This window comes from Heterodontus francisci, chromosome 20 (assembly GCF_036365525.1).
Source record: "Heterodontus francisci isolate sHetFra1 chromosome 20, sHetFra1.hap1, whole genome shotgun sequence".
Lineage (NCBI taxonomy): Eukaryota > Metazoa > Chordata > Chondrichthyes > Heterodontiformes > Heterodontidae > Heterodontus > Heterodontus francisci.
Window position 1 is genome coordinate 89,680,581 of NC_090390.1, and position 27,728 is coordinate 89,708,308.

Below are 27,728 nucleotides of genomic sequence, written 5' to 3' on the forward strand. Positions count from 1 at the left end.
GCCGGTCCCACTCAGTATCACTCCTTCCTGCTGCCACTGCTCTTAAACTGTGCCGGTCCCACTCAGTATCACTCCTTCCCACTGCCACTGCTCTTTTAAACTGTGCCGGTCCCACTCAGTATCACTCCTTCCCGCTGCCACTGCTCTTTTAAACTGTGCCGGTCCCACTCAGTATCACTCCTTCCCGCTGCCACTGCTCTTTTAAACTGTGCCGGTCCCACTCAGTATCACTCCTTCCCGCTGCCGCTGCTCTCTTAAACTGTGCCGGTCTCACTCAGTATCACTCGTTCCACTCAGTCTCGCTCCTTCCCACTGCCGCTGCTCTTTTAAACTGTGCCGGTTCCACTCAGTATCACTCCTTCCTGCTGCTTCTGCTCTCTTAAACTGTGCCGGTCTCACTCAGTATCACTCCTTCCCGCTGCCACTGCTCTTTTAAACTGTGCCGGTCCCACTCAGTATCACTCCTTCCCGCTGCCACTGCTCTTTTAAACTGTGCCGGTCCCACTCAGTATCACTCCTTCCCGCTGCCACTGCTCTTTTAAACTGTGCCGGTCCCACTCAGTATCACTCCTTCCCGCTGCCGCTGCTCTCTTAAACTGTGCCGGTCTCACTCAGTATCACTCGTTCCACTCAGTCTCGCTCCTTCCCACTGCCGCTGCTCTTTTAAACTGTGCCGGTTCCACTCAGTATCACTCCTTCCTGCTGCTTCTGCTCTCTTAAACTGTGCCGGTCCCACTCAGTATCACTCCTTCCCGCTGCCATTGCTCTTTTAAACTGTGCTGGTCCCACTCAGTATCACTCGTTCCACTCAGTCTCGCTCCTTCCCACTGCCGCTGCTCTTTTAAACTGTGCCGGTTCCACTCAGTATCACTCCTTCCTGCTGCCGCTGCTCTCTTAAACTGTGCCGGTCCCACTCAGTCTCGCTCCTTCCCACTGCCGCTGCTCTTTTAAACTGTGCCGGCTCCACTCAGTATCACTCCTTCCTGCTGCTTCTGCTCTCTTAAACTGTGCCGGTCCCACTCAGTATCACTCCTTCCTGCTGCCATTGCTCTTTTAAACTGTGCCGGCTCCACTCAGTATCACTCCTTCCTGCTGCTTCTGCTCTCTTAAACTGTGCCGGTCCCACTCAGTATCACTCCTTCCTGCTGCCATTGCTCTTTTAAACTGTGCCGGTCCCACTCAGTATCATTCCTTCCTGCTGCCATTGCTCTTTTAAACTGTGCCGGTCCCACTCAGTATCACTCCTTCCTGCTGCCATTGCTCTTTTAAACTGTGCCGGTCCCACTCAGTATCACTCCTTCCTGCTGCCATTGCTCTTTTAAACTGTGCCGGTCCCACTCAGTATCACTCCTTCCTGCTGCCATTGCTCTTTTAAACTGTGCCGGTCCCACTCAGTATCACTCGTTCCACTCAGTATCACTCCTTCCTGCTGCCATTGCTCTCTTAAACTGTGCCGGTCCCACTCAGTATCACTCCTTCCTGCTGCCATTGCTCTCTTAAACTGTGCCGGTCCCACTCAGTATCACTCCTTCCTGCTGCCACTGCTCTTTTAAACTGTGCCGGTCCCACTCAGTATCACTCGTTCCACTCAGTATCACTCGTTCCACTCAGTATCACTCGTTCCCACTGCCGCTGCTCTCTTAAACTGTGCCGGTCCCACTCAGTATCACACCTTCCTGCTGCCATTGCTCTTTTAAACTGTGCCGGTCCCACTCAGTATCACTCCTTCCTGCTGCCATTGCTCTTTTAAACTGTGCCGGTCCCACTCAGTATCACTCCTTCCTGCTGCCATTGCTCTTTTAAACTGTGCCGGTCCCACTCAGTATCACTCCTTCCTGCTGCCATTGCTCTTTTAAACTGTGCCGGTCCCACTCAGTATCACTCCTTCCCGCTGCCATTGCTCTTTTAAACTGTGCCGGTCTCACTCAGTATCACTCCTTCCCGCTGCCATTGCTCTTTTAAACTGTGCTGGTCCCACTCAGTATCACTCCTTCCCGCTGCCATTGCTCTTTTAAACTGTGCTGGTCCCACTCAGTATCACTCGTTCCACTCAGTATCACTCCTTCCCACTGCCACTGCTCTTTTAAACTGTGCCGGTCCCACTCAGTATCACTCGTTCCACTCAGTATCACTCCTTCCCACTGCCGCTGCTCTTTTAAACTGTGCTGGTCCCACTCAGTATCACTCCTTCCCACTGCCGCTGCACTTTTAAACTGTGCCGGTCCCACTCAGTATCACTCCTTCCCACTGCCGCTGCACTTTTAAACTGTGCCGGTCTCACTCAGTATCACTCCTTCCCACTGCCGCTGCACTTTTAAACTGTGCCGGTCCCACTCAGTATCACTCCTTCCCACTGCCGCTGCACTTTTAAACTGTGCCGGTCCCACTCAGTATCACTCCTTCCCACTGCCACTGCTCTTTTAAACTGTGCCGGTCCCACTCAGTATCACTCCTTCCTGCTGCCACTGCTCTTTTAAACTGTGCCGGTCCCACTCAGTATCACTCCTTCCCACTGCCACTGCTCTTTTAAACTGTGCCGGTCCCACTCAGTATCACTCCTTCCCACTGCCACTGCTCTTTTAAACTGTGCCGGTCCCACTCAGTATCACTCCTTCCCGCTGCCACTGCTCTTTTAAACTTACTCCAGGTGCCCTGCCCTGTGAGACTGGACCTTATAGAATCATACAAAGTTTACAGCACAGAAAGAGGATACTAGACCATCGTTTCTGTGCTGGCTGGAAAAATAAAGCCACCCAGCCTAATCCACCTGCCAGCATTTGGTTTGTTGCCCTGCAGGTTACAGCACTTCAGGTGCATATCCAGGCACCTTTCAAATGAGATGAGTGTTTCTGTCTCTACTACCTTTCAGGCAGTGAGTTTCAGACCCCCGCCACCCTTTGGTAGAAGGATTAGAACAGAGATGTGGAAAAGGTTTTCACCCAATCACTTTAAATCTATGCCCCTTCATCACTGACCTCTCTGCTAAGGTAAATAGGCCCTTCCCATCTACTTTATCCAGGCCCCTTCAATTTTGTACATTTCAATCAAATCTCCCCTCAGCCTTCTCTGTTCCAAGGAGAACAACTGCAGCCTATCCAATCTTTCTTCATAGCTGCATTTTTCCAGTCCTGGCAACATCCTCGTAAATCTCCTCTGTACCCTCTCTCGTGCAATTATATCCTTTCTGTAATGCGGTGACCAGAACTGCACACTGTACTCAAGTTGTGGCCTAACCAATGATTTATACAGTTCCAGCATAACCTCCCTGCTCCTGTATTCTATACCTTGGCTAATAAAGGAAAGGAGTTCCGAAGAAGGGCCACTGACCCGAAACGTTAACTCTGCTTCTCTTTCCACAGATGCTGCCAGAGCTGCTGAGTGATTCCAGCATTTCTTGTTTTTGTTTCAGATTTCCAGCATCCGCAGTATTTTGCTTTTATATAAAGGATTCCATATGCCTTCTTAACCACTTTATCAACCTGTGCTGCTACCTTCAGGGATTCACTCCAAAGTCCCACTTCCTCGGCACCTCTCAGTTTTCTCCCATTAATTGTGTATTCATTTGCCTTGTTTGACCTCCCCAAATGCATTACCTCGCACATCTCCAGGCTGAATTCCATTTGCCACTTTTCTACCCACCTGACCAGTCCATTGATATCTTCCTGCAGCCTCCAGCTATCCTCCTCACCATCAACCACACTGCCTTTGTTTCCTGTCACTGAGCCAATTTTGGATCCACATTCCCCTGTATCTCATGGGCTTTTACTTTTCTGACCAGGCTGCCATGTGGGACCTTGTCAAAAGCATTACTAAAATCCATGTAGACCACATCAACTGAGCTACCCTCATCTATCCTATATGTAACCTCCTCAAAAAATTCGATCAACTTTGTGCTTGGTGCCTCGCCCTGTGGGACTGGGCCCTACTCCAGGGGCCCTGCCCTGTGGGACTGGGCCCTAACCCAGGTGCCCTGCCCTGTGGGACTGGGCCCTACTGCAGATGCCCTGCCCTGTGGGACTGGGGAACTAACCCAGGTGCTCTGCAAATGGCCTTATGCTGAACTATCACTGAGCTGACAGGTGTATCGCATCACAAGATGGATAAATAATGTCTAAGAAGCATGTGTCTGTGAGAGGACAGGGACTCATGTCGGTTAAGTGAACTTCTCCAAGTGCCTGCATGACCTTTCCCAGCAGTGACTCTCTGTTCCCTTTCTCCATGACAGGTTCAGAGGGCTCAGATGATTCAGGATACAAAGACAATGGTGGAGCGATTCCGAGAGGCCTACGATGATCTTGTGGCTGAAGACAGAGTAAAATGTTTAGTTTTTCTTGTCTCGCTGGGATTTGGGGGTGGACAGCCATGGGTTTAAGGAGTACATAACACTGGGATTAGGGAGTGGACATCACTGGGTCTGGCGGGTACACAATGCTGGGATTAGGGGGTACGCAGTGCTGGGATTAGGAGGATATACAATGCTGGTATTAGGGGGGTACACAATGCTGGGATTAGGGGTTTACAAAATGCTGGGATTAGGGGGTACACAATGCTGGGATTAGGGGGATTCTGTTTGAGAGGTCAGGAAGCTCCCCGGCCTACTTAGAATATTGTGTGCAATTCTGGTCGCCACACTACCAGAAGGACGTGGAGGCTTTAGAGAGGGTGCAGAAGAGGTTTACCAGGATGTTGCCTGGTCTGGAGGGCATTAGCTATGAGGAGAGGTTGGATAAACTCGGATTGTTTTTACTGGAACAATGGAGGTGGAGTGGCGACATGATAGAGGTTTACAAAGTTATAAGCGGCATGGACAGAGTGGATAGTCAGAAGCTTTTTCCCAGGGTGGAAGAGTCAGTTACTAGGGGACATAGGTTTAAGGTGCGAGGGGCAAAGTTTCGAGGGGATGTGCAAGGCAAGTTCTTTACACAGAGGGTGGTGAGTGCCTGGAACCTGCTGCCGGGGGAGGTGGTGGAAGCAGGTACGATAATGACGTTTAAGAGACTTCTTGACAAATATATGAATAGGAAGGGAATAGAAGAGGGATACGGACCCCGGAAGTGCAGAGGGTTTTAGTTTAGGCAGGCATCAAGATCGGCGCAGGCTTGGAGGGCCGAATGGCCTGTTCCTGTGCTGTACTGTTCTTTGTTCTACCCTGACATGCCCCTAGCCTGGTCTACATTTTCCCATTACTTTCTAACACAAGATGTGTTTTGTCCTCAGCTCCTGGACCGTGGATTCAGGAAAGAATTTTTTGATGTCCCTGCTGCAGTGGTGGACCAACTCTACAAACTCTACAAACGCAGACCCAAGTGAGTGCTTCCCACCCACCGCAACACCGCCAAGTGAGTACCACACATACCACGTCCGGACCAGGCAGCTCACTCCATTACCAACTCCGACCGCACACTGCATATTAGCACATTGCGTTGGGGAGGGGGGGTCTTGGTCTTTGTGAGAGTCTTGCTCTCGCTGAATCCCGCTCCCTGTGGGAGTGGTCCCACTCTATGTGGGTCCTGCTCCCTGTGGGAGTGGTCCCACTCTATGTGGGTCCTGCTCCCTGTGGGAGTGGTCCCATTCTATGTGAGTCCTGCTCCCTGTGGGAGTGGTCCCACTCTATGCGGGTCCTGCTCCCTGTGGGAGTGGTCCCACTCTATGCGGGTCCTGCTCCCTGTGGGAGTGGTCCCACTCTATGCGGGTCCTGCTCCCTGTGGGAGTGGTCCCACTCTATGCGGGTCCTGCTCCCTGTGGGAGTGGTCCCACTCTATGCGGGTCCTGCTCCCTGTGGGAGTGGTCCCACTCTATGTGAGTCCTGCTCCCTGTGGGAGTGGTCCCACTCTATGTGAGTCCTGCTCCCTGTGGGAGTGGTCCCACTCTATGTGAGTCCTGCTCCCTGTGGGAGTGGTCCCACTCTATGCGGGTCCTGCTCCCTGTGGGAGTGCAGCTCTCGGTGGGCGGGACCTGCCATTTACACCCGTTAATCTGGGACCTAAAGTATATTTCGTTTGCTGTGTTTAGGGTTCAAATGAAAAGGATCCAAGTGGCAACAGCCAACCCTTTTGATGACCAATTGCAGTCAGCGGATGAAGGGCATGCCAACTTCCTGGCTGCCATGGAGGAGTTAGATTCAGCTAACTCAAAGCCTGAGAACCTGGACCCAGGCGTGTGGAATCGGCTCTGTGACACTAGACGGAAGAAAATAGAGAGTGAACATCAGGTGAAGGAGATGCTGTGTGGGTTTGGTTCAGCTACTGATGGTTTTGTCCAGTTTGAATCTGGTGACAAATATTCCAGCTTGGTTCACTGACCTAGAGGTGTGCAAAGGAAACCCGACCCAAGTCCAACTGCTAGACCCGGAAGGCCAACCCAACCCGACCCCGACACATGCCATCGAATCCTGTCGGGGTCAAGTCGGGTAGAAGGCCTTGACCCATGTACTGATGTAAAGGCCTGCCACCCAACTCAACCCCGACGGGTCCCGTCGACGTGTCGGGTTCGGGTCCGGTGGGGTCAGACTTCCGGGTCCAGCAGTCGGACTTGGGTCCAGTTTCCTTTTCACACCTCTACACTGAACTCCCAGTGAGAGCTCCAAAGCAGGCGGGCAGCTCATCCAACAGATAACTGTGTCAGCTGCACACTGTACCAATGGCAAACAGTATTCCCTTGAATATAGAAGATCAAGGGGTGATCTAATTGAGGTGTTTAAAATTATAAAAGGATTCGAGTAGATAGAGAGAAACTACTTCCTCCGGTTGGGGAGTCCAGAACAAGCGGGCCGAACCTTAAAATTAGAGCCAGGTTGTTCAGGCATGTTGTCAGGAAGCACTTCTTCACACAAAGGGTAGTGGAAATCTGGGAAAGCTTGTGAGGCTGGGGAAATTATAAGACTGAGGAGGAAGTCGTAGCATAGTGGTATTGTCACTGGACTAGTAACCCAGAGGTATAGGTTATTGTTCTGGGGCTATGGGTTCAAATCCCACCACAGCAGAAGCTGGAATTTGCATTCAATTAATAAAAATCTGGAATTTAAAAAAAGCTAGTCTAATGACAGCCATGAAACCATTGTCGATTGTTGTAAAAACCCATCTGGTTCACTAATGTCCTTTAGGGAAGGAAATCTGCTGTCCTTACCTGGTCTGGCCTACATGTGACTCCAGACCCACAACAATGTAGTTGACTCTTACATGCTCTCTGAAATGGTCTAGCAAGCCACTCAGTTGTATCTAACCGCTACAAAGTCATTAAGGAACGAAACCGGACAGACCACCTTGCATCAACCTAGGCACTGAAATGACAATGGCAAACCCAGCCCTGTCGACCCTGCAATGTCCTCCTTACTAACATCTGGAGGCTTGTCCCAAAGTTGGGAGAGCTGTCCCACAGACTAGTCAAGCAACATCCTGACATAGTCATACTCACAGAATCATACCTTACAGACAATGCCCCAGACACTGCCATCCCCATCCCCGGGTATGTCCTGTCCCACTGGCAGCAGAGTTGGCTGCACAGTGGTCTCCAGTCTGGAGGGAGTTGCCCTGTGAGTCCTCAACATTGACTCCAGACCCCATGAAATTTCATGGCATCAGGTCAAACATGGGCAAGGAAACCTCCTGCTGATTACCACCTACTGCCCTCCCTCAGCTGATGAATCAGTACTCCTCCATGTTGAACACCACTTGGAGGAAGCACTGAGGGTGGCAAGGGCGCAGAATGTACTCTGGGTGGGGGACTTCAATGTCCATCACCAAGAGTGTTTCGGTAGCACCACTACTAACCGAGCTGGCCGAGTCCTAAAGGACATAGCTGCTAGACTGAGTCTGTGGCAGGTGGTGAGGGAACCAACAAGAGGGAAAAATATATTTGTCCTCAACAATCTGCCTGTTGCAGATGCATCTGTCCTTGACAGTATTGGTAGGAGTGACCACCGCACAGTCCTTGTGGAGATGAAGTCCCGCCTGCACATTGAGGATACCCTCCATCGTGTTGTGAGGCACTACCACTGTGCTAAATGGGATAGATTTTGAACAGATCTAGCAATGCAAAACTGGGCGTCCATGAGGCTCTGTGGGCCATCAGCAGCAGCAGAATTGTACTCGACCACAATCTGTAACCTCATGGTCCAGCATATCCCCCACTCTACCATTACCATCAAGCCAGGAGACCAACCCTGGTTCAATGAAGAGTGCAGGAGGGCATGCCAGGAGCAGTGCCAGGCATACCTCAAAATTAGGTACCAACCTGGTGAAGCTACAACTCGAGACTACTTGCATGCCAAACTGCGTTAGCAGCATGCGATAGACAGAGCTAAGCGATCCCATAAGCAACGGATCAGATCTAAGCTCTGCAGTCCTGCCACATCCAGCCGTGAATGGTGGTGGACAATTAAACAACTAACTGGAGGAGGTGGCTCCACAAATATCCCCATCCTCAATGATGGGGGAGCCCAGCACATCAGTGCAAAAGATAAGGCTGAAGCATTTACAACAAACTTCAGCCAGAAGTGCCAAGTTGATGATTCATCTTGGCCTCCTCCTGAAGTCCCCAGCATCATAGATGCCAGACTTCAGCCAATTCAATTCACTCCACGTGATATCAAGAAATAACTGAAGGCACTGGATACTGAAAAGACTATGGGTCCTGACAATATTCCAGCAATAGTACTGAAGATCTGTGCTCCAGAACTTGCCGCGCCCCTAGCCAAGCTGTTCCAGTACAGCTACAACACTGACATCTACCCTGCAATGTGGAAAATTGCCCAGGTATGTCCTGTACACAAAAAGCAGGACAAGTCCAACACAGCAAATTACCACCCCATCATCCACTCTCAATCATCAGTAAAGTGATGGATGGTATCGTTGACAGTGCTATCAAGCGGCACTTGCTTAACAATAACCTGCTCAGTGAAGCTCAGTTTGGGTTCCGCCAGGGCCACTCAGCTCCTGAATGCATTCCAGACTTGGTTCAAACATGGACAAAAGAGCTGAACTCGAGGTGAGGGGAGAGTGACTGCCCTTGACAGCAAGGCAGCATTTGACCGAGTATGGCATCGAGGAGCCCTTGCAAAACTGGAGTCAATGGGAATCAGGGGGAACAGTCTCTGCTGATTGGAGTCGTACCTAGCGCAAAGGACGATGGTTGTGGTTGTTGGAGGTCGGTCATCTGAGCTCCAGGACGTCACTGCAGGAGTTCCTCAGGGTAGTGTCCTAGGCCCAACCATCTTCAGCTGCTTCATTAATAACCTTCCTTCAATCATAAGGTCAGAAGTGGGGATGTTCGCTGATGATTGCACAATGTTCAGCACCATTCGTGACTCCTCAGATACTGAAGCAGTCCGTGTAGAAATGCAGCAAGACCTGGTCAATATCCAGGCTTGGCTGATAAGTGGCAAGTAACATTCGCGCCACACAAGTGCCAGGCAATGACCATCTCCAACAAGAGAGAATCTAACCATCTCCCCTTGACATTCAAAGGCATTACCATCGCTGAATCCCCCACTATCAACATCCCGGGGGTTACCATTGACCAAAAACTAAACTGGAGTAGCCATATAAATACCGTGGCTACAAGAGCAGGTCGGAGACTAGGAATCCTGCGGCAAGTAACTCACCTGCTGACTCCCCAAAGCCTGGATGAGTGCAGCTCCAACACTCAAGAAGTTCGACACCATCCAGGACAAAGCAGCCCACTTGATTGGCACCCCATCTACAAACATTCACTCCATCCACCACCGACGCACAGTGGCAGCAGTGTGTACCACCTACAAAAGGCACTGCAGCAACGCACCAAGGCTCCTTAGACAGCACCTTCCAAACCCGTGACCTCCACCACCTCGAAGGACAAGAGCAGCAGATGCATGGGAACATCACCACCTGCAAGTTCTCCTCCAAGTCACACACCATTCTGACTTGGAACTATATCACCGTTCCTTCACTGTCACTGGGTCAAAATCCTGGAACTCCCTTCCTAACAGCACTGTGGGTGTATCTATCCCACATGGACTGCAACGGTTCAAGAAGGCAGCTCACCCCCACCTTCTCAAGGGCAATTCGGGATGGGTAATAAATGTCAGTGACGCCCACATCCCAGGAACGAATAAAAATAAAAGGCAGATTTTTGTTGAGTGAGCGTATTAAGAGTTACAGAACCAAGGCAAGTGGATGGAGTTAAGATACAGATCAGCCATGATCTGGCTGAATGCCGAACAGGCTGGAGCAGCTGAATGGCCTCCTTCCTTCCTTGCAGTGCCTCCTGCTAATTCACAGCTCCCCATTTTTCCTAGCTGTTCTAAATAGGATCACCAGCCCATTTATCACTGCTGCTGGTCCACAGATGTTGGATTGTGGCTTTGCAAACTGAAGAAAAGCACAGGAGAGATGAGATCCACACGGGAAATGCTTGATTGTAGTAAATGAGACTCACTCTGCCGGCCTGTGCTGTCAACTGTTCAGGTCCCTGTCGGTCATACGGAAGGTACTATAATGTCCAGATGACACAGAGTAATCCCTGACTGACAAAGGCTTGACAATGCCCTACCTGCCTGGCTGGCACCAATACAGGACCAGTGGATCAAAGGCGTAGCACAAGCAGTTGCTCCTGATCAAGAGGCATTGGCATACACCTTTCTATACAAGCCTTAGGCCCTTGTGTAGCATCTCCCAGACTCTCCTGTGTTCTGTGCAGTCTGTGTAGCTTGATCTTGTTGCCCTATTGACACTCATTCTCTCTGCTCCTTTTTCAGGTGAAACTGAAGGCCGTGACCCTGGCGGAGATGCAGACTTTCTTTCAAAAGAGGATGGAAGAGGATGACTATAGTGGGCAACTCATCAACAACTTTACCCAAGAGCTCAACAAGTCAGTCCTGCTTTCCATTAAGCGCATTGGAGGGGGGGGGGGGGGGCGGGGGCGAGGGAGAGGAGCGTTTCCACAAAAGTTCTCCTGACCATCTACTCTAACTTTGGACTGACACCCTCACTTCTGAGTCAGGAGATCATGGGTTCAAGCCCCTCTCTAGAGACTTGAACCATAATGTAGAATGACACTGCAGTGTATTATTGAGAGTGTTATACTGTCAGAGGTGCTAACTTTAGAAAGAGATGTTAATCTGAGGCCCCATCAGCTTTCTCAGGTGGGTGTGGAAGATCCCATGGCTACTATTTGAAGAGCAGGGAGTCTCCCCAGTGCCCTAGGGCCAATATTGATCTTTCACCAACATCACTGAAAACAGATTATTTGGGTAATTATCGCATTGCTGTTTGTGGGATCTTGCAGTGTGCAAATTAGCTGCTGTATTTCCTACATTACAACTGTGACTATGCTTCAGAAGTATTTCATTGGCTGAAAAGCACTTTGAGACATTCTGAGGTGATGAAAGGCGCTATAGAAGTGCAAGTCCTTTTTTTGTGGGGGAAGTTCCTTGAAGTAGGTAAGCTTTCTAATAAAACCTTTGATAATGATGCCAAGCTTTAAAGTTGTGCTCTCTCTACCCCTCGCCCCATGAACAGTCTGCGAGAGATCAAGTCTCAGTTCCAGCTCAATCTGATGGTCCAACTTGTGTTTAAACAAGGCCAAGTGGAGGTGCTGAACAACGACTTCATCCCTGACTATTCCAACTCCATCCTCCTGCACAAGGGGGTCGTGGAGGATCTGAACAGCACCATTCAGGTAAGGACCAGCAAATTGACAGACCTATTTCAATTTTGCTCTGCTATGGAAAACGAGTTTAAAAAGAACTGGCAGACTGTGTCCCACATTCTGAGAGACACAGCATCAGTAGATTAGAGCCCAGATTCATGATCCAGAACAGCCAAATTGCTATGATTTATAGGATCCTTAAGATGCAGTAAAACTAGGAGGTTCAGTGCTGGTTCGAGTCCCAGTATACTTAGACTGTGATCTGTGCCACAGCTGCATTACAATCTGAAAGAAACCTGCAATATTATCCAGCTCGGGTGAGGGATAGGGAATGAAAAGCTGCTCCCTGATGCCTCTGCTGGCTGGTTGTTGGCATAGCTGTGCGCAGTCTATGTACCCAACCAATCAGCCACAGTGACATTACCGAGGAGGCAATCATATGAACGAGAGACCATTCAGCCCTTCAAGCTGTTTCTGCCATTCAATGAGATCCTGGTTAATCTCTATCTTAACTCCATCTACCCACGTTGGTTCTGTAACTTTTAATCCTTATCCAACAAAAATCTATCAATCTCAGTTTTGAAATTTTCAATTGACCTCCAGCCTCAGCAGCTTTTTGGGGAGAGAGTTCCAGATTTCCACTCCCCTTTGTGTGAAGAAGTGCTTCCTGACATCACCCCTGAACAGCCTGGATCTACTTTTAAGGTTATGCCCCCTTGTTCTGGACTCCCCACAGGAGGGAATAGTTTTTCTCTATCTATTTCTTCTATAAAGTAAAGATTAAACGTACCCCAAAATATGATCAAATCTTATTATTAAATCATCCAACCGTTACTCAGAATCTTGTCCCGGTTTCAGTGGAAATATAATCCTCAAACGTTTATAAATCACTGGTTAGGCCTCAGCTGGAGTAAGTAGACAATCTGGGCAGCACACCAGGAAAGATGGAAAGGTCTTAGAAAGAGAACAGAGGATGTTTATCAGGATGTTACCAGTGATGAGGGACTTCGGTTATGAGGAGAGGTTGGCAAAGTTCGGACTGTTCTCCTTGGAACAGAGAAGTTTAAGAGTTGACCTAATAGAGGTGTCCAAGATGATGAGAGGTTTTGATAGAGTAGAGAGAGAAAAAACTATTCCCTCCGGTGAGTGGGTCAGTAACTAGAGATCATAGATTCAAAATCATTCTCGAGGGGAGATGAGGAGAAATGTTTTCACTCAGAGTTGTCAGGATCTGGAATGCTCGGCCTGGAAGAGGTGGTGGAAGCTGATTCCAGAAATAATTTTAAAAGGGATTTAGGACAGGGATTTAAGAGTGAGGAACTTACAAAGTTATGGACAAAAAGTAGGGTTGTGGGACTGAGCACAACTGCTCTAGCAAAAAGCTGGCACAGGAACGATGGACCGAATGTCCTCCCCCTGACCTGTAAGTTTCTTTGGTTCTAACTTCCTGGTGGCCAAAAATGACATCACATTAGCTCAGTGTGTGTTTCTGGGAGTTACCATTTATACATTTTTTATTTTAGATTAGATTAGATTAGAGATACAGCACTGAAACAGGCCCTTCGGCCCACCGAGTCTGTGCCGAACACCAACCACCCATTTATACTAATCCTACACTAATCGCATATTCCTACCAAACATCCCCACCTGTCCCTACATTTCCCTACCACCTACCTATACTAGTGACAATTTATAATGGCCAATTTACCTATCAACCTACAAGTCTTTTGGCTTGTGGGAGGAAACCGGAGCACCCGGAGAAAACCCACGCAGACACAGGGAGAACTTGCAAACTCCACACAGGTAGTACCCGGAATCGAACCCAGGTCCCTGGAGCTGTGAGGCTGCGGTGCTAGCCACTGCACCACTATGCCGCCCTAAGTATATTTATTTTCTTGTACGGCCCTTGGTCACACGGAGTGACCAGCTCCCGGCTGTAACTAGCCCTCCCACTGTGGAGTGATGTTTGGCGTAACTGATTGAAGCAGGGATTAACCATTTTAATCGATTCTCTTGTTTGCAAGGCTGCCTGCTGAGGATCTGATGCTGGGTTTCTCTGTACAGAATCTAAATTTACCCCTCCCCAACGAGAATCAAGACAATGGGGGTGAGGTCTGGCGGCGGAGCAAAACAGCCAATAACCTATCTGCAGCCCATTTTACTTTGCCCGATTTTCTTTCACTTCATTGGGCAGTTGATTCGCTACCCCCTCCACCACCCCCCCTCCCCCACCTCCAAGACAAATTTACCCCCAAACTTCTGCTTCTGTTGGGAAATTCGTTTTAGTAATTTTTTAAGCCAAACTATCCAAGCTCTGGAGGCAGTGCAGAGAAGGACTGAGTTGGGGACAACTTTGGATTCCTAGGCCTGGAAAGGAGGCAAAGAGGGGACCTTGTAGAATGAAAAAAATTAATTCTGAAAACTATTTTAAATGAAACTGTGACCCTTATCCAACTGGGGAAACTTTCCCGACAGGGAGCCCCCGAGGACTGGGGAAACCCTCCCGACGGGGAGCCCCCGGGGACTGGGGAAACTTTCTCGACGGGGGCGCCCCCGGGGACTGGGGAGACATTCCCGACGGGGCGCCCCCGGGGACTGGGGAGACGCTCCCGACGGGGCGCCCCCGGGGACTGGGGAGACGCTCCCGACGGGGAGCCCCCGGGGACTGGGGAGACGCTCCCGACGGGGAGCCCCCGGGGACTGGGGAAACTTTCTCGACGGGGGGCCCCCGGGGACTGGGGAAACATTCCCGACGGGGAGCCCCCGGGGACTGGGGAAACATTCCCGACGGGGAGCCCCCGGGGACTGGGGAAACATTCCCGACGGGGAGCCCCCGGGGACTGGGGAAACCCTCCCGACGGGGAGCCCCCGGGGACTGGGGAAACCCTCCCGACGGGGAGCCCCCGGGGACTGGGGAAACGCACCCGACGGGGAGCCCCCGGGACTGGAGTTCGAGTCTGACCTGATGGGAAAATTCTACTTGAGCAGCCAAAATGCCTGTGCAGTAGCTGCCTGATCCCAATGGGGCGTCTGGATGCGGGGCCCAGGGACAAGTTTAGATAAGACAGGGTCAGGATTGGTGACAACAGAGGAATAGGCTTCTGGTAGGCAAGTGCTCAAAGAGACGGGTGGGCTGTGCTGGGGAGGGAGGGATTAATGAGATGGGCCAGGTGGTCCCTCATTTATACTTGGTAATCTGTTTAAATATTGTTGCTGGGATTGGTGTCTGATTGCTGTTTATTTGTCGGTATTTAGGCATTAGGAGAAAAGAAAGTGGCCAGTATGGTGGAGTGCAAGGACTTCAGGAAAAAAATTGTTCAGGTGGAGTGGGAGTGCCAGAAGATGCTGATGCAAATGGACGACTTGCATAACAAGATCCGGGACATCCTAAAACTGAGGATCACCAAACAAGCACAAATGGTAATGTCTGACTTCATTCCAGGGAAACTCAGCCAACTGACAGAAAGGGAGTTCCTGGGGACTGGGGAAACCCTCCCGATGGGGAGCCCCCGGGGACTGGGGAATCTCTCCCGACGGGGAGCCCCCGGGGACTGGGGAATCTCTCCCGACGGGGAGCCCCCGGGGACTGGGGAAACCCTCCCGACGGGGAGCCCCCGGGGACTGGGGAAACCCTCCCGACGGGGAGCCCCCGGGGACTGGGAAATCTCTCCCGACGGGGAGCCCCCGGGGACTGGGGAAACCCTCCCGACGGGGAGCCCCCGGGGACTGGGAAATCTCTCCCAACGGGGAGCCCCCGGGGACTGGGAAATCTCTCCCGACAGGGAGCCCCCGGGGACTGGGAAATCTCTCCCGACAGGGAGCCCCCGGGGACTGGAGTTCGAGTCTGATCGGACGGGAAAATTCTACTTGAGCAGCCAAAATTGCTGAGCAGTAGCTGCCTGATCCCAATGGGGCATCTGGACACAGGGCCCACTCTCTCAGCTATGCTCTTACAGGAAAATGACCAACACGGAAGGAAAGGGAGAAAATGTGACAGTTCTATCTCTGTGAGAGGATAACACATCCATTTGCTAACGGGTGCAGGAGACATCAGTGAACAAGATGCTCAGGGCTGGGTGTTTTTCTTCTGCATGACTATTGCTGCCTGTTTTATTCTTTCCTAGTATCTAAGAGAGACTCATTATGAGACTCAAATCAACGCACACATTATGGGAATGGAGCGTTCAATCAAAGGTCAGGAGCAGGTAATTGATACTAAATATCTATATTAAATCTACTTAGGCAATCTCTCGCGGGGTAGTTAAGACCAAAGGCAGTTTCACAAGACTCCAGAAGGAGTGGGGGCACTGATTCCTAAACCCTCTTAACATTCTCTGGTTGAGCATTCAGAGAATAACTTCAAACAAAAATAGAGGAAGCAACGGAATCACAAATAGCAAGCCCCTAAACAGCGGAGTCGCAAATAGCAAGCCCCTAAACAGCGGAGTCGCAAATAGCAAGCCCCTAAACAGCGGAGTCGCAAATAGCAAGCCCCTAAACAGCGGAGTCGCAAATAGCAAGCCCCTAAACAACGGAGTCGGAGGCTAGGAATCCTGCGGCGAGTAACTCACCTCCTGACTCCCCAAAGCCTGTCCACCATCTACAAGGCACAAGTCAGGAGTGTGATGGAATACTCTCCACTTGCCTGGATGGATGCAGCTCCAACAACACTCAAGAAGCTTGACACCATCCAGGACAAAGCAGCCCGCTTGATTGGCACCCCATCCACAAACATTCACTCCCTCCACCACCGACGCACAGTGGCAGCAGTGTGTACCATCTACAAGATGCAATGCACCTAGGCTCCTTAGACAGCACCTTCCAAACCCGTGACCTCTACCAACTAGAAGGACAAGGGCAGCAAATGCATGGGAACATCACCACCTGCAAGTTCCCCTCCAAGTCACACACCATCCTGACTTGGAACTATATCGCTGTTCCTTCACTGTCGCTGGGTCAAAATCCTGGAACTCCCTCCCTAACAGCACTGTGACCTACCCCACATGGACTGCAGCGGTTCAAGAAGGCAGCTCACCACCACCTTCTCAAGGGCAATTAGGGATGGGCAATAAATGCTGACCGAGCCAGCGATGCCCACATCCCTGAATGAATAAAAAAAAAGTTACAAATAGCAAGCCCCTAAACGACGGAGTTATAAATAGCAAGCCCCTAATGGGATAGGTCTCCCTGGCCTCTGACCAGCTCCTCAATTTTCATCATCACTGAAGGAAACACTTTCACCCAAAGCTGATACCAGAACTAAGAGGTCGTACCTAGCAGGAAAAACCGAACAGGCCGAAGGTTGACCGAATCAGTGGCTTTCAGGTTATGAAGGGGTTTGATAAAGTAGATATCGAGAAGATGCTTCCAATTGTGGTTGAGTCCAAAACTAGGGGCTATAAATATAAGATAGTCACAAATAAATCCAATAGGGAATTTGAGACAATTCTTTACCAGAGAGTGGTGACAATGTGGAACTTGCTACCACAAGGAGTGGTTGACGTGAATAGCACTGATGTATTTAAGAGGAAGCTAGATATACAAGAGGGAGAAAGAAATAGGATATGTTAATAAGGTGAGAGAAAGCAGTGAGAGGATTGTGTGGAGTAAAAGTACCAGCACGGAGCTGATGGGTCAAATAGCCTGTTTCTATCTTATCCATTCTATATAATGGCCATCAGTCCACACAAAATGAGTAATCCCATCCATTCCAAAGTGCATGTGTAGTTCCCAACAAATAAACATGTTCTTCTTGGAGAAGAGAAGAGCGAGAGCAGATTTGATAGAAGTATTCAAAATCATGAGGGGTCTGGAGAGTAGATAGGGAGAAACTGTTGCCACTCGTGAAAGGATCGAGAATGAGACGGCACAGATTTAAAGTAATAGGTAAGAGAAGCAATTGTGACATGAGGAAAAATATTTTCATGCAGTGAGTGGTTAAGATCTGGAATGTACTGCCTGCGAATGTGGTGGAGGCAGGTTCAGTTGAAGCATTCATAGGGAATTAGACGATTATATTAGAAGGAGGAATGTGCAGGGATATGGGGAGAAGGCAGGGGAATGGAACGAGTGAATTGCTGTTCTGGAGAGCCAGTGCAGACACAATGGGCCGAATGGCCTCCTTCTGCTGTGTAACAATTCTGTGATTGTGAAGTTTTGGCGAAGTCATTAAAATGCAATGACCCTTCATGTGGTAAAATAACTGGGTTCACAATAATGTTGCAGACTCTTTGACTCCAAACTTAAAATCCAAAAAGGTGTGAAAGCTCTATTTGATCAAGATGGTATGTGGATGAGTTATACACGAACTCCATTGTCCGACAATGGCCTAACCATCAGAAACTATTCGAGGACAATGGAAAGAGATGCTCTGGTCACATGACAAACTAGGTTTCCGATGAGCAGTTTCAAGAAGGCACATTCTGAGCAGACAAAGAAAATTACAGCACAGGAACAGGCCCTTCGGCCCTCCAAGCCTGCACCGATTCAGATCCTCTACCTAAACATGTCGCCTATTTTCTAAGAGTCTGTATCTCTTTGCTTCCTGCCCATTCATGTATCTGTCTAGATACATCTTAAAAGATGCTATCGTGTTCGCATCTACCACCTCCGCTGGCAATGCGTTCCAGGCACCCACCACCCTCTGCGTAAAGAACTTTCCACGCATATCCCCCCTAAACTTTTCCCCTCTCACTTTGAACTCGTGACCCCTAGTATTTGAATCCTCCACTCTGGGAAAAAGATTCTTGCTATCCACCCTGTCTATACCTCTCATGATTTTGTACACCTCAATCAGGTCCCCCCTCAACCTCCGCCTTTCTAATGAAAATAATCCTAATCTACTCAACCTCTCTTCATAGCTAGCGCCCTCCATACCAGGCAACATCCTAGTGAACCTCCTCTGCACCCTCTCCAAAGCATCCACATCCTTTTGGTAATGTGGCGACCAGAACTGCACGCAGTATTCCAAATGTGGCCGAACCAAAGTCCTATACAACTGTAACATGACCTGCCAACTCTTGTACTCAATACCCCGTCCGATGAAGGAAAGCATGCCGTATGCCTTCTTGACCACTCTATTTACCTGTGTTGCCACCTTCAGGGAACAATGGACCTGAACACCCAAATCTCTCTATACATCAATTTTCCCCAGGACTTTTCCATTTACTGTATAGTTCACTCTTGAATTGGATCTTCCAAAATGCATCACCTCGCATTTGCCCTGATTGAACTCCATCTGCCATTTCTCTGCCCAACTCTCCAATCTATCTATATTCTGCTGTATTCTCTGCCAGTCCCCTTCACTATCTGCTACTCCACCAATCTTAGTGTCGTCTGCAAACTTGCTAATCAGACCACCTATACTTTCCTCCAAATCATTTATGTATATCACAAACAACAGTGGTCCCAGCACGGATCCCTGTGGAACACCACTGGTCACACGTCTCCATTTTGAGAAACTCCCTTCCACTGCTACTCTCTGTCTCCTGTTGCCCAGCCAGTTCTTTATCCATCTAGCTAGTACACCCTGGACCCCATGCGACTTCAATTTCTCCATCAGCCTACCATGGGGAACCTTATCAAACGCCTTACTGAAGTCCATGTATATGACATCTACAGCCCTTCCCTCATCAATCAACTTTGTCACTTCCTCAAAGAATTCTATTAAGTTGGTAAGACATGACCTTCCCTGCACAAAACCATGTTGCCTATCACTGATAAACCCATTTTCTTCCAAATGGGAACAGATCCTATCCCTCAGTATCTTCTCCAGTAGCTTCCCTACCACTGACGTCAGGCTCACCGGTCTATAATTACCTGGATTATCCCTGCTACCCTTCTTAAACAAGGGGACAACATTAGCAATTCTCCAGTCCTCCGGGACCTCACCCGTGTTTAAGGATGCTGCAAAGATATCTGTTAAGGCCCCAGCTATTTCCTCTCTCGCTTCCCTCAGTAACCTGGGATAGATCCCATCCGGACCTGGGGACTTGTCCACCTTAATGCCTTTTAGAATACCCAACACTTCCTCCCTCCTTATGCCGACTTGACCGAGAGTAATCAAACATCTGTCCCTAACCTCAACATCCGTCATGTCCCTCTCCTCAGTGAATACCGATGCAAAGTACTCGTTTAGAATCTCACCCATTTTCTCTGACTCCACGCATAACTTTCCTCCTTTGTCCTTGAGTGGGCCAATCCTTTCTCTAGTTACCCTCTTGCTCCTTATATATGAATAAAAGGCTTTGGAATTTTCCTTAACCCTGTTTGCTAAAGATATTTCATGACCCCTTTTAGCCCTCTTAATTCCTCGTTTCAGATTGGTCCTACATTCCCGATATTCTTCCAAAGCTTCGTCTTTCTTCAGCCGCCTAGACCTTATGTATGTTTCCTTTTTCCTCTTAGCTAGTCTCACAATTTCACCTGTCATCCATGGTTCCCTAATCTTGCCATTTCTATCCCTCATTTTCACAGGAACATGTCTCTCCTGCACGCTAATCAACCTCTCTTTAAAAGCCTCCCACATATCAAATGTGGATTTACCTTCAAACAGCTGCTCCCAATCTACATTCCCCAGCTCCTGCCGAATTTTGGTTATAGTTGGCCTTCCCCCAATTTAGCACTCTTCCTTTAGGACCACTCTCGTCTTTGTCCATGAGTATTCTAAAACTTACGGAATTGTGATCACTATTCCCAAAGTAGTCCCCTACTGAAACTTCAACAGCCGGGCTCATTCTCCAACACCAGGTCCAGTATGGCCCCTTCCAGAGTTGGACTATTTACATACTGCTCTGGAAAACCCTCCTGGATGCTCCTTACAATTTCTGCTCCATCTAGACGTCTAACACTAAGTGAATCCCAGTCATTGTTGGGAAAATTAAAATCTCCTATCACCACCACCCTGTTGCTCCTACATCTTTCCATAATCTGTTTACATATTTGTACCTCTATCTCACGCTCGCTGTTGGGAGGCCTGTAGTACAGCCCCAACATTGTTACCGCACCCTTCCTATTTCTGAGTTCTGCCCATATTGCCTCACAGCTCGAGTCCTCCATAGTGCCTTCCTTCAGCACAGCTGTGATATCCTCTTTGACCAGTAATGCAACTCCTTCACCCCTTTTACCTCCCTCTCTAGCCCGCCTGAAGCATCGATATCCTGGGATATTTAGTTGCCAATCATGCCCTTCCCTCAACCAAGTCTCAGTAATAGCAATAACATCATACTCCCAGGTACTAATCCAAGCCCTTAAGTTGATCTGCCTTACCTACTACACTTCTTGCATTAAAACAAATGCACCTCAGACCACCAGTCCCTTTGCGTTCATCATCTGCTCCCTGCCTACTCTTTCCCTTAGTCACGCTGACTTCATTATCTAGTTCCTTACAGGCTTTAGTTACTACCTCCTTACTGTCCACTGACCTCCTCATTTGGTTCCCAACCCCCTGCCACATTAGTTTAAACCCTCCCCAACAGCGTTAGCAAAAGCACCCCCAAGGACATTGGTTCCAGTCCGGCCCAGTTGTAGACCGTCCAATTTGTAATAGTCCCACCTCCCCCAGAATCAGTCCCAAAAATCTGAACCCCTCCCTCCTGCACCATCTCTCAAGCCACGCATTCATCCTGACTATTCTTTCATTTCTACTCTGACTATCACGTGGCAATGGTAGCAATCCTGAGATTACTACCTCTGAGGTCCTACTTTTTAACTTGGCTCCTAACTCCCTAAATTCTGCTTGTAGGACCTCATCCCGTTTTTTACCTATATCATTGGTGCCTATGTGCACAACAACTGGCTGTTCACCCTCCCCCTTCAGAATGTTCTGCAGCCGATCTGAGACATCCCTGACTCGTGCACCTGGGAGGCAACATACCATTCGGGAGTCTCGTTTTCGACCACAGAACCGCCCATCTACTCCCCTTACAATCGAATCCCCTATGACTATAGCCCTTCCACTCTTTTTGCCACCCTTCTGAACAGCAGAGCCAGCCACGGTGCCATGCACCTGGCTACTGCTGCCTTCCCCTGGTGAGCCATCTCCCTCAACAGTATCCAAAACGGTATACATGTTGTGGAGGGAGATGACCGCAGGGGACACCTGCGCTGCCTTCCTGCTCTTTCTCTGCCTTTTGGTCACCTATTCCCTTTCTCCCTCAGCAATCCTAATCTGCGGTGTGACCAATTCGCTAAACGTGCTATCCACGACCTCCTCAGCATCGCGGATGCTCCAAAGTGAGTCCATCCGCAGCTCCAGAGCCATCATACGGTCTAACAAGAGCTGCAGCTGGACACACTTCCTGCACGTGAAGGAGTCAGGGACATCAGCCGTGTCCCTGAGCTCCCACATTGAGCAAGAGGAGCTTAACACGGGTGTGAGATCTCCTGCCATTTTTAACCTTAAGCTTAACTTAGTCTGAAACGTAGAATAAATGAAAAAGGAACAAAAAGTTTTTACCAATCACACGATAAAAAAAAAGTAGAAAAAGCCTTACCTTATCTACACACCACCGAGTCCTTTTTTCTTTGGATAGAGGAGGAGGGCGGGTGGGAGACACTACCCGTGTAATTTCTCGGGTTCAGAAAAGGCCCAAATATATAGGGTTTTACTTACCCAGCAGCCCCTTGGTCCGCCGAAAACAAAAGGGAATTAAGTTTAAGCTGAAACTGACCTTCCCAGCTGCTCACTCGCTTGCACTCTCTGCTCCCGAATAAGCTGGTGCAATGAAAGGCAGGGGAAAACATCTATGCTAATGAAGAGAAAAGACCCTGCTTAAGACCACCAGTTTTAAGCCACATGTAGGCAGTGACTCGAGTTGGCCCTGAGCACTCTCAGAATCACAGATCTATTACAGCACAGAGGGTGGCCATTCGACCCATTGTGTCTGCACCGGCCCTTCGAATGAGCAGTTCACCTAATGCCATTCCCATCGCCTTCTCCCAATAACACTGCACATTCTTCCTTTTCAGATAACAGTCTAACTCCCTTTTGAAAGCCTCGCTTGAACCTGCCTCCATCACACTCTCAGGCAATGTATTGCAGATCCTAACCACCCACTGCGTGAAGAAGTTTTTCCTCATGGTGTTCTTTTTCCAATTACTTTATATCTGTGTTCCCTCGTTCTCTATCCTTTCACAAGTAGGAACAGTTTTTCCCTATGCACTCTATCCAGACCCCTCATGATTTTGAATACCTCTATCAAAACACCTCTCAGCCTTCTCTTCTCCAAGGAAAACAGTCCTAAACTTCTCCAATCTATCTTCATAATTTTAGTTCCTCACCCTGGAATCATTCTTGTGAATCTTGTGAATCATCCTTCCTAAAGTGCGGTGCCCAGAACTGGATGCAATACTCCAGCTGTATCTTAACTAGTGTCTTGTACAAGTTCAGTGTAATCTCCTTGCTCTTGTACTCTATGCCCCAATTAATAAAGCCCCGGATACTGTATGCTTATATTACCTGTGCTCTCAACCTGTCCTGCCACCTTCAATGATTTATACACAAACACCCAGGTCCCTCTGCTCCTGCACTCCATTTAGAATTGTACCCTTTATTTTATATTGTCTCTCCATGTTCTTCCTACCAAAATGAATCACTCCACCTACTGGAACTGTATAAATCATTGGTTAGGCCACAACTTGAGTACTGTGTGCAGTTCTGGTCACCTAATTTCAGAAACGATGTAATTGCACTGGAGAAGGTACAGTGGAGATTTATGAGAATGTTGCCAGGACTGGAAAAATGCAGCTATGAGGAAAGATTGGATATGCTGGGGTTGTTCTCCTTGGAACAGAAAAGGCTGAGGGGAGATCTGATAGAAATGTACAAAATTTTGAGGGGCCTGGATAGAGTGGAGGTGAAGGGTCTATTCACCTTAGCGTGACAAGGGGGCATAGATTTAAAGTGATTGGTAGAAAAATTAGAGGGAAGATGAGGAAAAACTTTTTCACCCAGAGGCTGATCGGGGTCTGGAACTCACTGCCAGAAAGGGTGGTTGAGGCAGAAACCCTCAACTCATTCAACAGGAGTCTGGATATGCACCTCTAGTACCGTAATCTGCAGGGCTACGGACCAAATGCTGGAAGGTGGGATTGGAATAAGTGGATCGTTTTTCAGCCGGCACAGACACAATGGGTCAAGTGGCCTCTTTCCGTGCCTGAAACTTTCTATGATTCTATGAACTGTACCAGGGCTTTGCCATTGAACCGTGACTGGGGTGTAACAAGAGACATCTGCCACTATGAACCTAAAACGATAACAAATCCATCCTCCTAAATCTCCAGAGCTTTTCTTCAGTGGACAAAAAAGGATTGCAGACCTGCACCGTTTCAAGTCTTCACCCCTGGGAAAAGCAAGTGTAACAAGAGTTCTAAGAGAACTCTTGAAATCATAAGACACAGTGGCGCAGTGGTTAGCACCGCAGCCTCACAGTTCCAGGGACCTGGATTCGATTCTGAGTACTGCCTGTGTGGAGTTTGCAAGTTCTCCCTGTGACCGCGTGGATTTCCGCCGGGTGCTCCGGTTTCCACCCACAGCCAAAGACTTGCAGCTGATAGGTAAATTGGCCATTGTAAATTGCCCCTAGTGTAGGTAGGTGGTAGGGAATATGAGAATAGGTGGTAGGGTTAGTATAAATGGGTGGTTGTTGGTCGGCACAGACTCGGTGGGCCGAAGGGCCTGTTTCAGTGCTGTATCTCAAAATAAAAATAAATGCATGCTGCTTGTGTATTCACAATCTTTTCTTGAGAGTGTGTGTGTGTAATGAGAGAGTGAGTGTAGTTGCATATATATTCAGGCGCTTAGCAGTAAACATTTATCTTTTTTTAAAAAACGTATGAGAAAATCTGTCATTTGTCTGTTCCTGACGATTAAAGCACTCGGGCTAGAACTTTTTTTTTTAAAATCCCTCCGTCTCCAGTTAATTGAGAGATGAAAAGGATGGCCATCCCTATAATCTCTCCCGTCTATAACAATAGGGGAAAACTGTTCTCATTGCAGAAGGATCCAGAGCCAGGGACACCGATTTAGGTTATTGGCAAAAGAAGCAACAGGACATGTGGAAAAAACGTTTTTATACAGAGAGTATTTAGGATCTAAAATGCACTGCCTGAGAGTGCGGTGGAGGCAGATTCAATCGAGGCCTTCATAAGAGAACTGGATAATTATCTGAAGAGGGAAAATTTGCAGCGTTACAGGGAAAAGACTGGGAAATGTGACTAGGCAAGTTGCTGTTGCAGGGAGCCAGCATACACGATGGGCTCCTTCTGCATTGAAACCATTCCATGATTCTATGACTGGTTTCTAGGGCTAAGTTTGCTCAAGTGACTTCAGGAGAAATTGATAATTGTCTGACTTTATGAATCACTTTGTGCTTAGTTCCACAGCAAAGTTGCCAAACAGAAACAGGAGACCATCAAAGAGCTGGAGAAGCAGATCACACAGCTGAAGCAGGAGATAAAGGTGATTGATCAACAGTTGAAAGAACAGCACATCTCTGTCTGCGAGAGGCAAAATATCCAGGAGATGACCAGTGAGTTCATAGCAATGCGTGGTTGATCGGCAGAACTTAGGGAAAACAAACTTGGGTTCACATTGAAGTAGCTTGTGACTGAGCATAGGTGAAGTGCACACATCTTCCAACACAGGTAGAAGATTCACATGGTTCCAGAGCAGTTGGATGTCTACTTGAAAAGATAATATTTGCAGGGCTGTAGGGAAAAGAACCAGACTCTGCCTAATTGGATTTCTCGTTCAAATAGCTGGCACAGGTACGATGGACTGAATGGCCCCCTTCTGTCTTTTTTCTAGGACAAACTGAACTAGAAAGGGAAGTGGTATTTATAAAACCTTACCACATCTTTCAGAAATGTCTCGACGTGCATCATAGCACAGCAAATTAAAGTGCAACCATGCCAGCCAATTTTGCAAGATCCATCAAACTGTTTAATATTGAGGGAGAAGAGAATGGAGGGATATGGGGCAAGGTGGGAAGTGGTAATTAGAGTGGGAGGAGTCATAGACCACTTGGTCCAAACCACCTAATTCTGTTCTATAGACTATGTAATTCTGTAATTGGGTAAATGAAGAAGTGGTGGGGTTGAAAGGAATGTTAGTCAGGACAGCAGGAGAATTTGTTTTTTGTTGAATAGGGCAGTATTAAGGTTGGTGCACAAAATCACAGAATCGTTACAGTGCAGGTGGTCATTTGGCCCATCGTGTTGCACTGGCTCTCTGAAAAAGCAATTCCCTCAGTTCCATTCCCCTGCCTCCCTATAACCCTGCACATTCTTCCTTTTCATAACTGTCCAATTCCTTTTTGAATGCTTCAATTGAACCTGCCTCCACTACACTCTCAGGCAGTCCATTCCAGACCTTAAGCATTTGCTGTGTGGAGTTTGCAAGTTCTCCGTGACCGCGCGAGTTTCCGCCGGGTGCTCCGGTTTCCTCCCACAGCCAAAGACTTGCAGGTTGATAGGTAAATTGGCCATGGTAAATTGCCCCTAGTGGTGGTAGGAGAATGGTGGGGATGTTGTAGGGAATATGTGATTAATGTAGGATTAGTATAACTGATTAGCCAACTGTGAAACAGCCCCGAAAAACAAATTTTTCTGCAGCACCTGTGGAAGAGCCTGTCACTCTAGAATTGGCCTTTATAGCCACTCCAGGCGCTGCTCCACAAACCACTGACCACCTCCAGGTGCTTACCCATTGTCTCTCGAGATAAGGAGGCCAAAGAAGTATAAATGGGTAGTTGTAGGTCGGCACAGACTTGGTGGGCCGAAGGGCCTGTTTCAGTGCTGTATCTCTAAATTTAAAAAAAACTTGTTGTGTGAAAATGTTTTTCCTCGTCACTTTTGCTTCTTTTATCAATTACTTTAAATCTGTGCCCTCTCGTTCTTGACCTTTCATGAGTGGGAACAGTTTCTCTCTCTCTACTCTGTCCAGACTGCTCACGATTTTGAATTCCTCTATCAAATCGACTCTCAGCCTTCTCTTCTCCAAGGAAAACAGTCCCAACTTCTCCAATCTAAATTCATAACTGAAGTTCCTCATCCCTGGAACTATTCTTGTGAATCTTTTCTGTACTTTCTCCATTGCCCTCACATCTTTCCAATAGTGCGGCGCCCAGAACTAGACACAATACTCCAGCTGAGGCTGAACTAGTGTCTTATACAAGTTCAGCATAACTTCCTTGCTCTTGTACTCTATACCCTTTTTAATAAAGCCCAGGACACTGTATGCTTTATTGACTGCTCTTTCTACCTGTCCTGCCATCTTCAATGACTTATGAACATATACACCCAGGTCCTTCTGCTCCTGCACACCCTTTAGAATTGTACCCTTTATTCTATATTGTCTCTCCATGTTCTTCCTACCAAAATGAATTACTTCACATTTCTCTGCATTGAACTTCATCTGCCACCTGTCTGCCCATTCCACCAACTTGTCTATGTCCTTTTGAAGTTCTACACTATCCTCCTCATTGTTCACAATGCTACAAGTTTTGTATTATCTGCAAACTTTGAAATTGTGCCCTGTACACCAAGGATATAAGTCCAGCAGCCCCTCACAGACTGTAGGCTGAATAATCTCCTTTTCTGACTCTGGTTCACAGTAATGGAACTGTTCAGCAAAAAGTCAATTATCAAAGCCAGAGGCCTTCTCTTTACCAGTGGACACCCTTCCATCGGCAGCTCAGGTGCTGTTTCCCATTCAGTGCACATTACCTTATATTTATCTACATTAAAATCAATATCCCCCTCCCTACGACCATTCACTGAATTTGCCTTATCCCTTTGTGTTATATTCCCTCCTTTACATTAGCCATTACAGTTCACAATGCTTCCAAGTTTTGTATCATCTGCAGACTTTGAAATTGTGCCCTGTACATCAAGGTCTAGGTCATTAATATATATCAGGAAAAGCAAGGGTCTCAACGCTGATCCCTGGGGATCTCCACTACAAACCTTCCTCCAGCCCGAAAAACATCCCTTAACCACTACTCTTTATTTCCTGTCACTCAGCCAATTTCATATCCATGTTGCTACCGTCCCTTTTATTCCATGAGCTACAGGTTTGCTCACAGGTCTGTTGTGTGGCACTG

At 48.3% G+C, this 27,728-nt stretch overlaps 1 protein-coding gene across 3 annotated transcripts in view; it reads left to right on the forward strand.

Moving 5' to 3' along the window:
• The window catches only part of cfap43 (cilia and flagella associated protein 43), a 293,334-nt gene that overhangs the window by 257,820 nt on the left and 7,786 nt on the right, over window positions 1–27,728 (forward strand). For all 3 annotated transcript variants that reach the window (XM_068053204.1, XM_068053205.1, XM_068053206.1), the window contains 8 exons: window positions 4,226–4,312; window positions 5,218–5,306; window positions 6,013–6,211; window positions 10,733–10,845; window positions 11,496–11,655; window positions 14,881–15,045; window positions 15,750–15,830; window positions 25,001–25,154. In XM_068053204.1, the coding sequence (XP_067909305.1) occupies window positions 4,226–4,312; window positions 5,218–5,306; window positions 6,013–6,211; window positions 10,733–10,845; window positions 11,496–11,655; window positions 14,881–15,045; window positions 15,750–15,830; window positions 25,001–25,154 (1,048 nt within the window). The remainder of the gene's footprint in view (window positions 1–4,225; window positions 4,313–5,217; window positions 5,307–6,012; window positions 6,212–10,732; window positions 10,846–11,495; window positions 11,656–14,880; window positions 15,046–15,749; window positions 15,831–25,000; window positions 25,155–27,728) is intronic.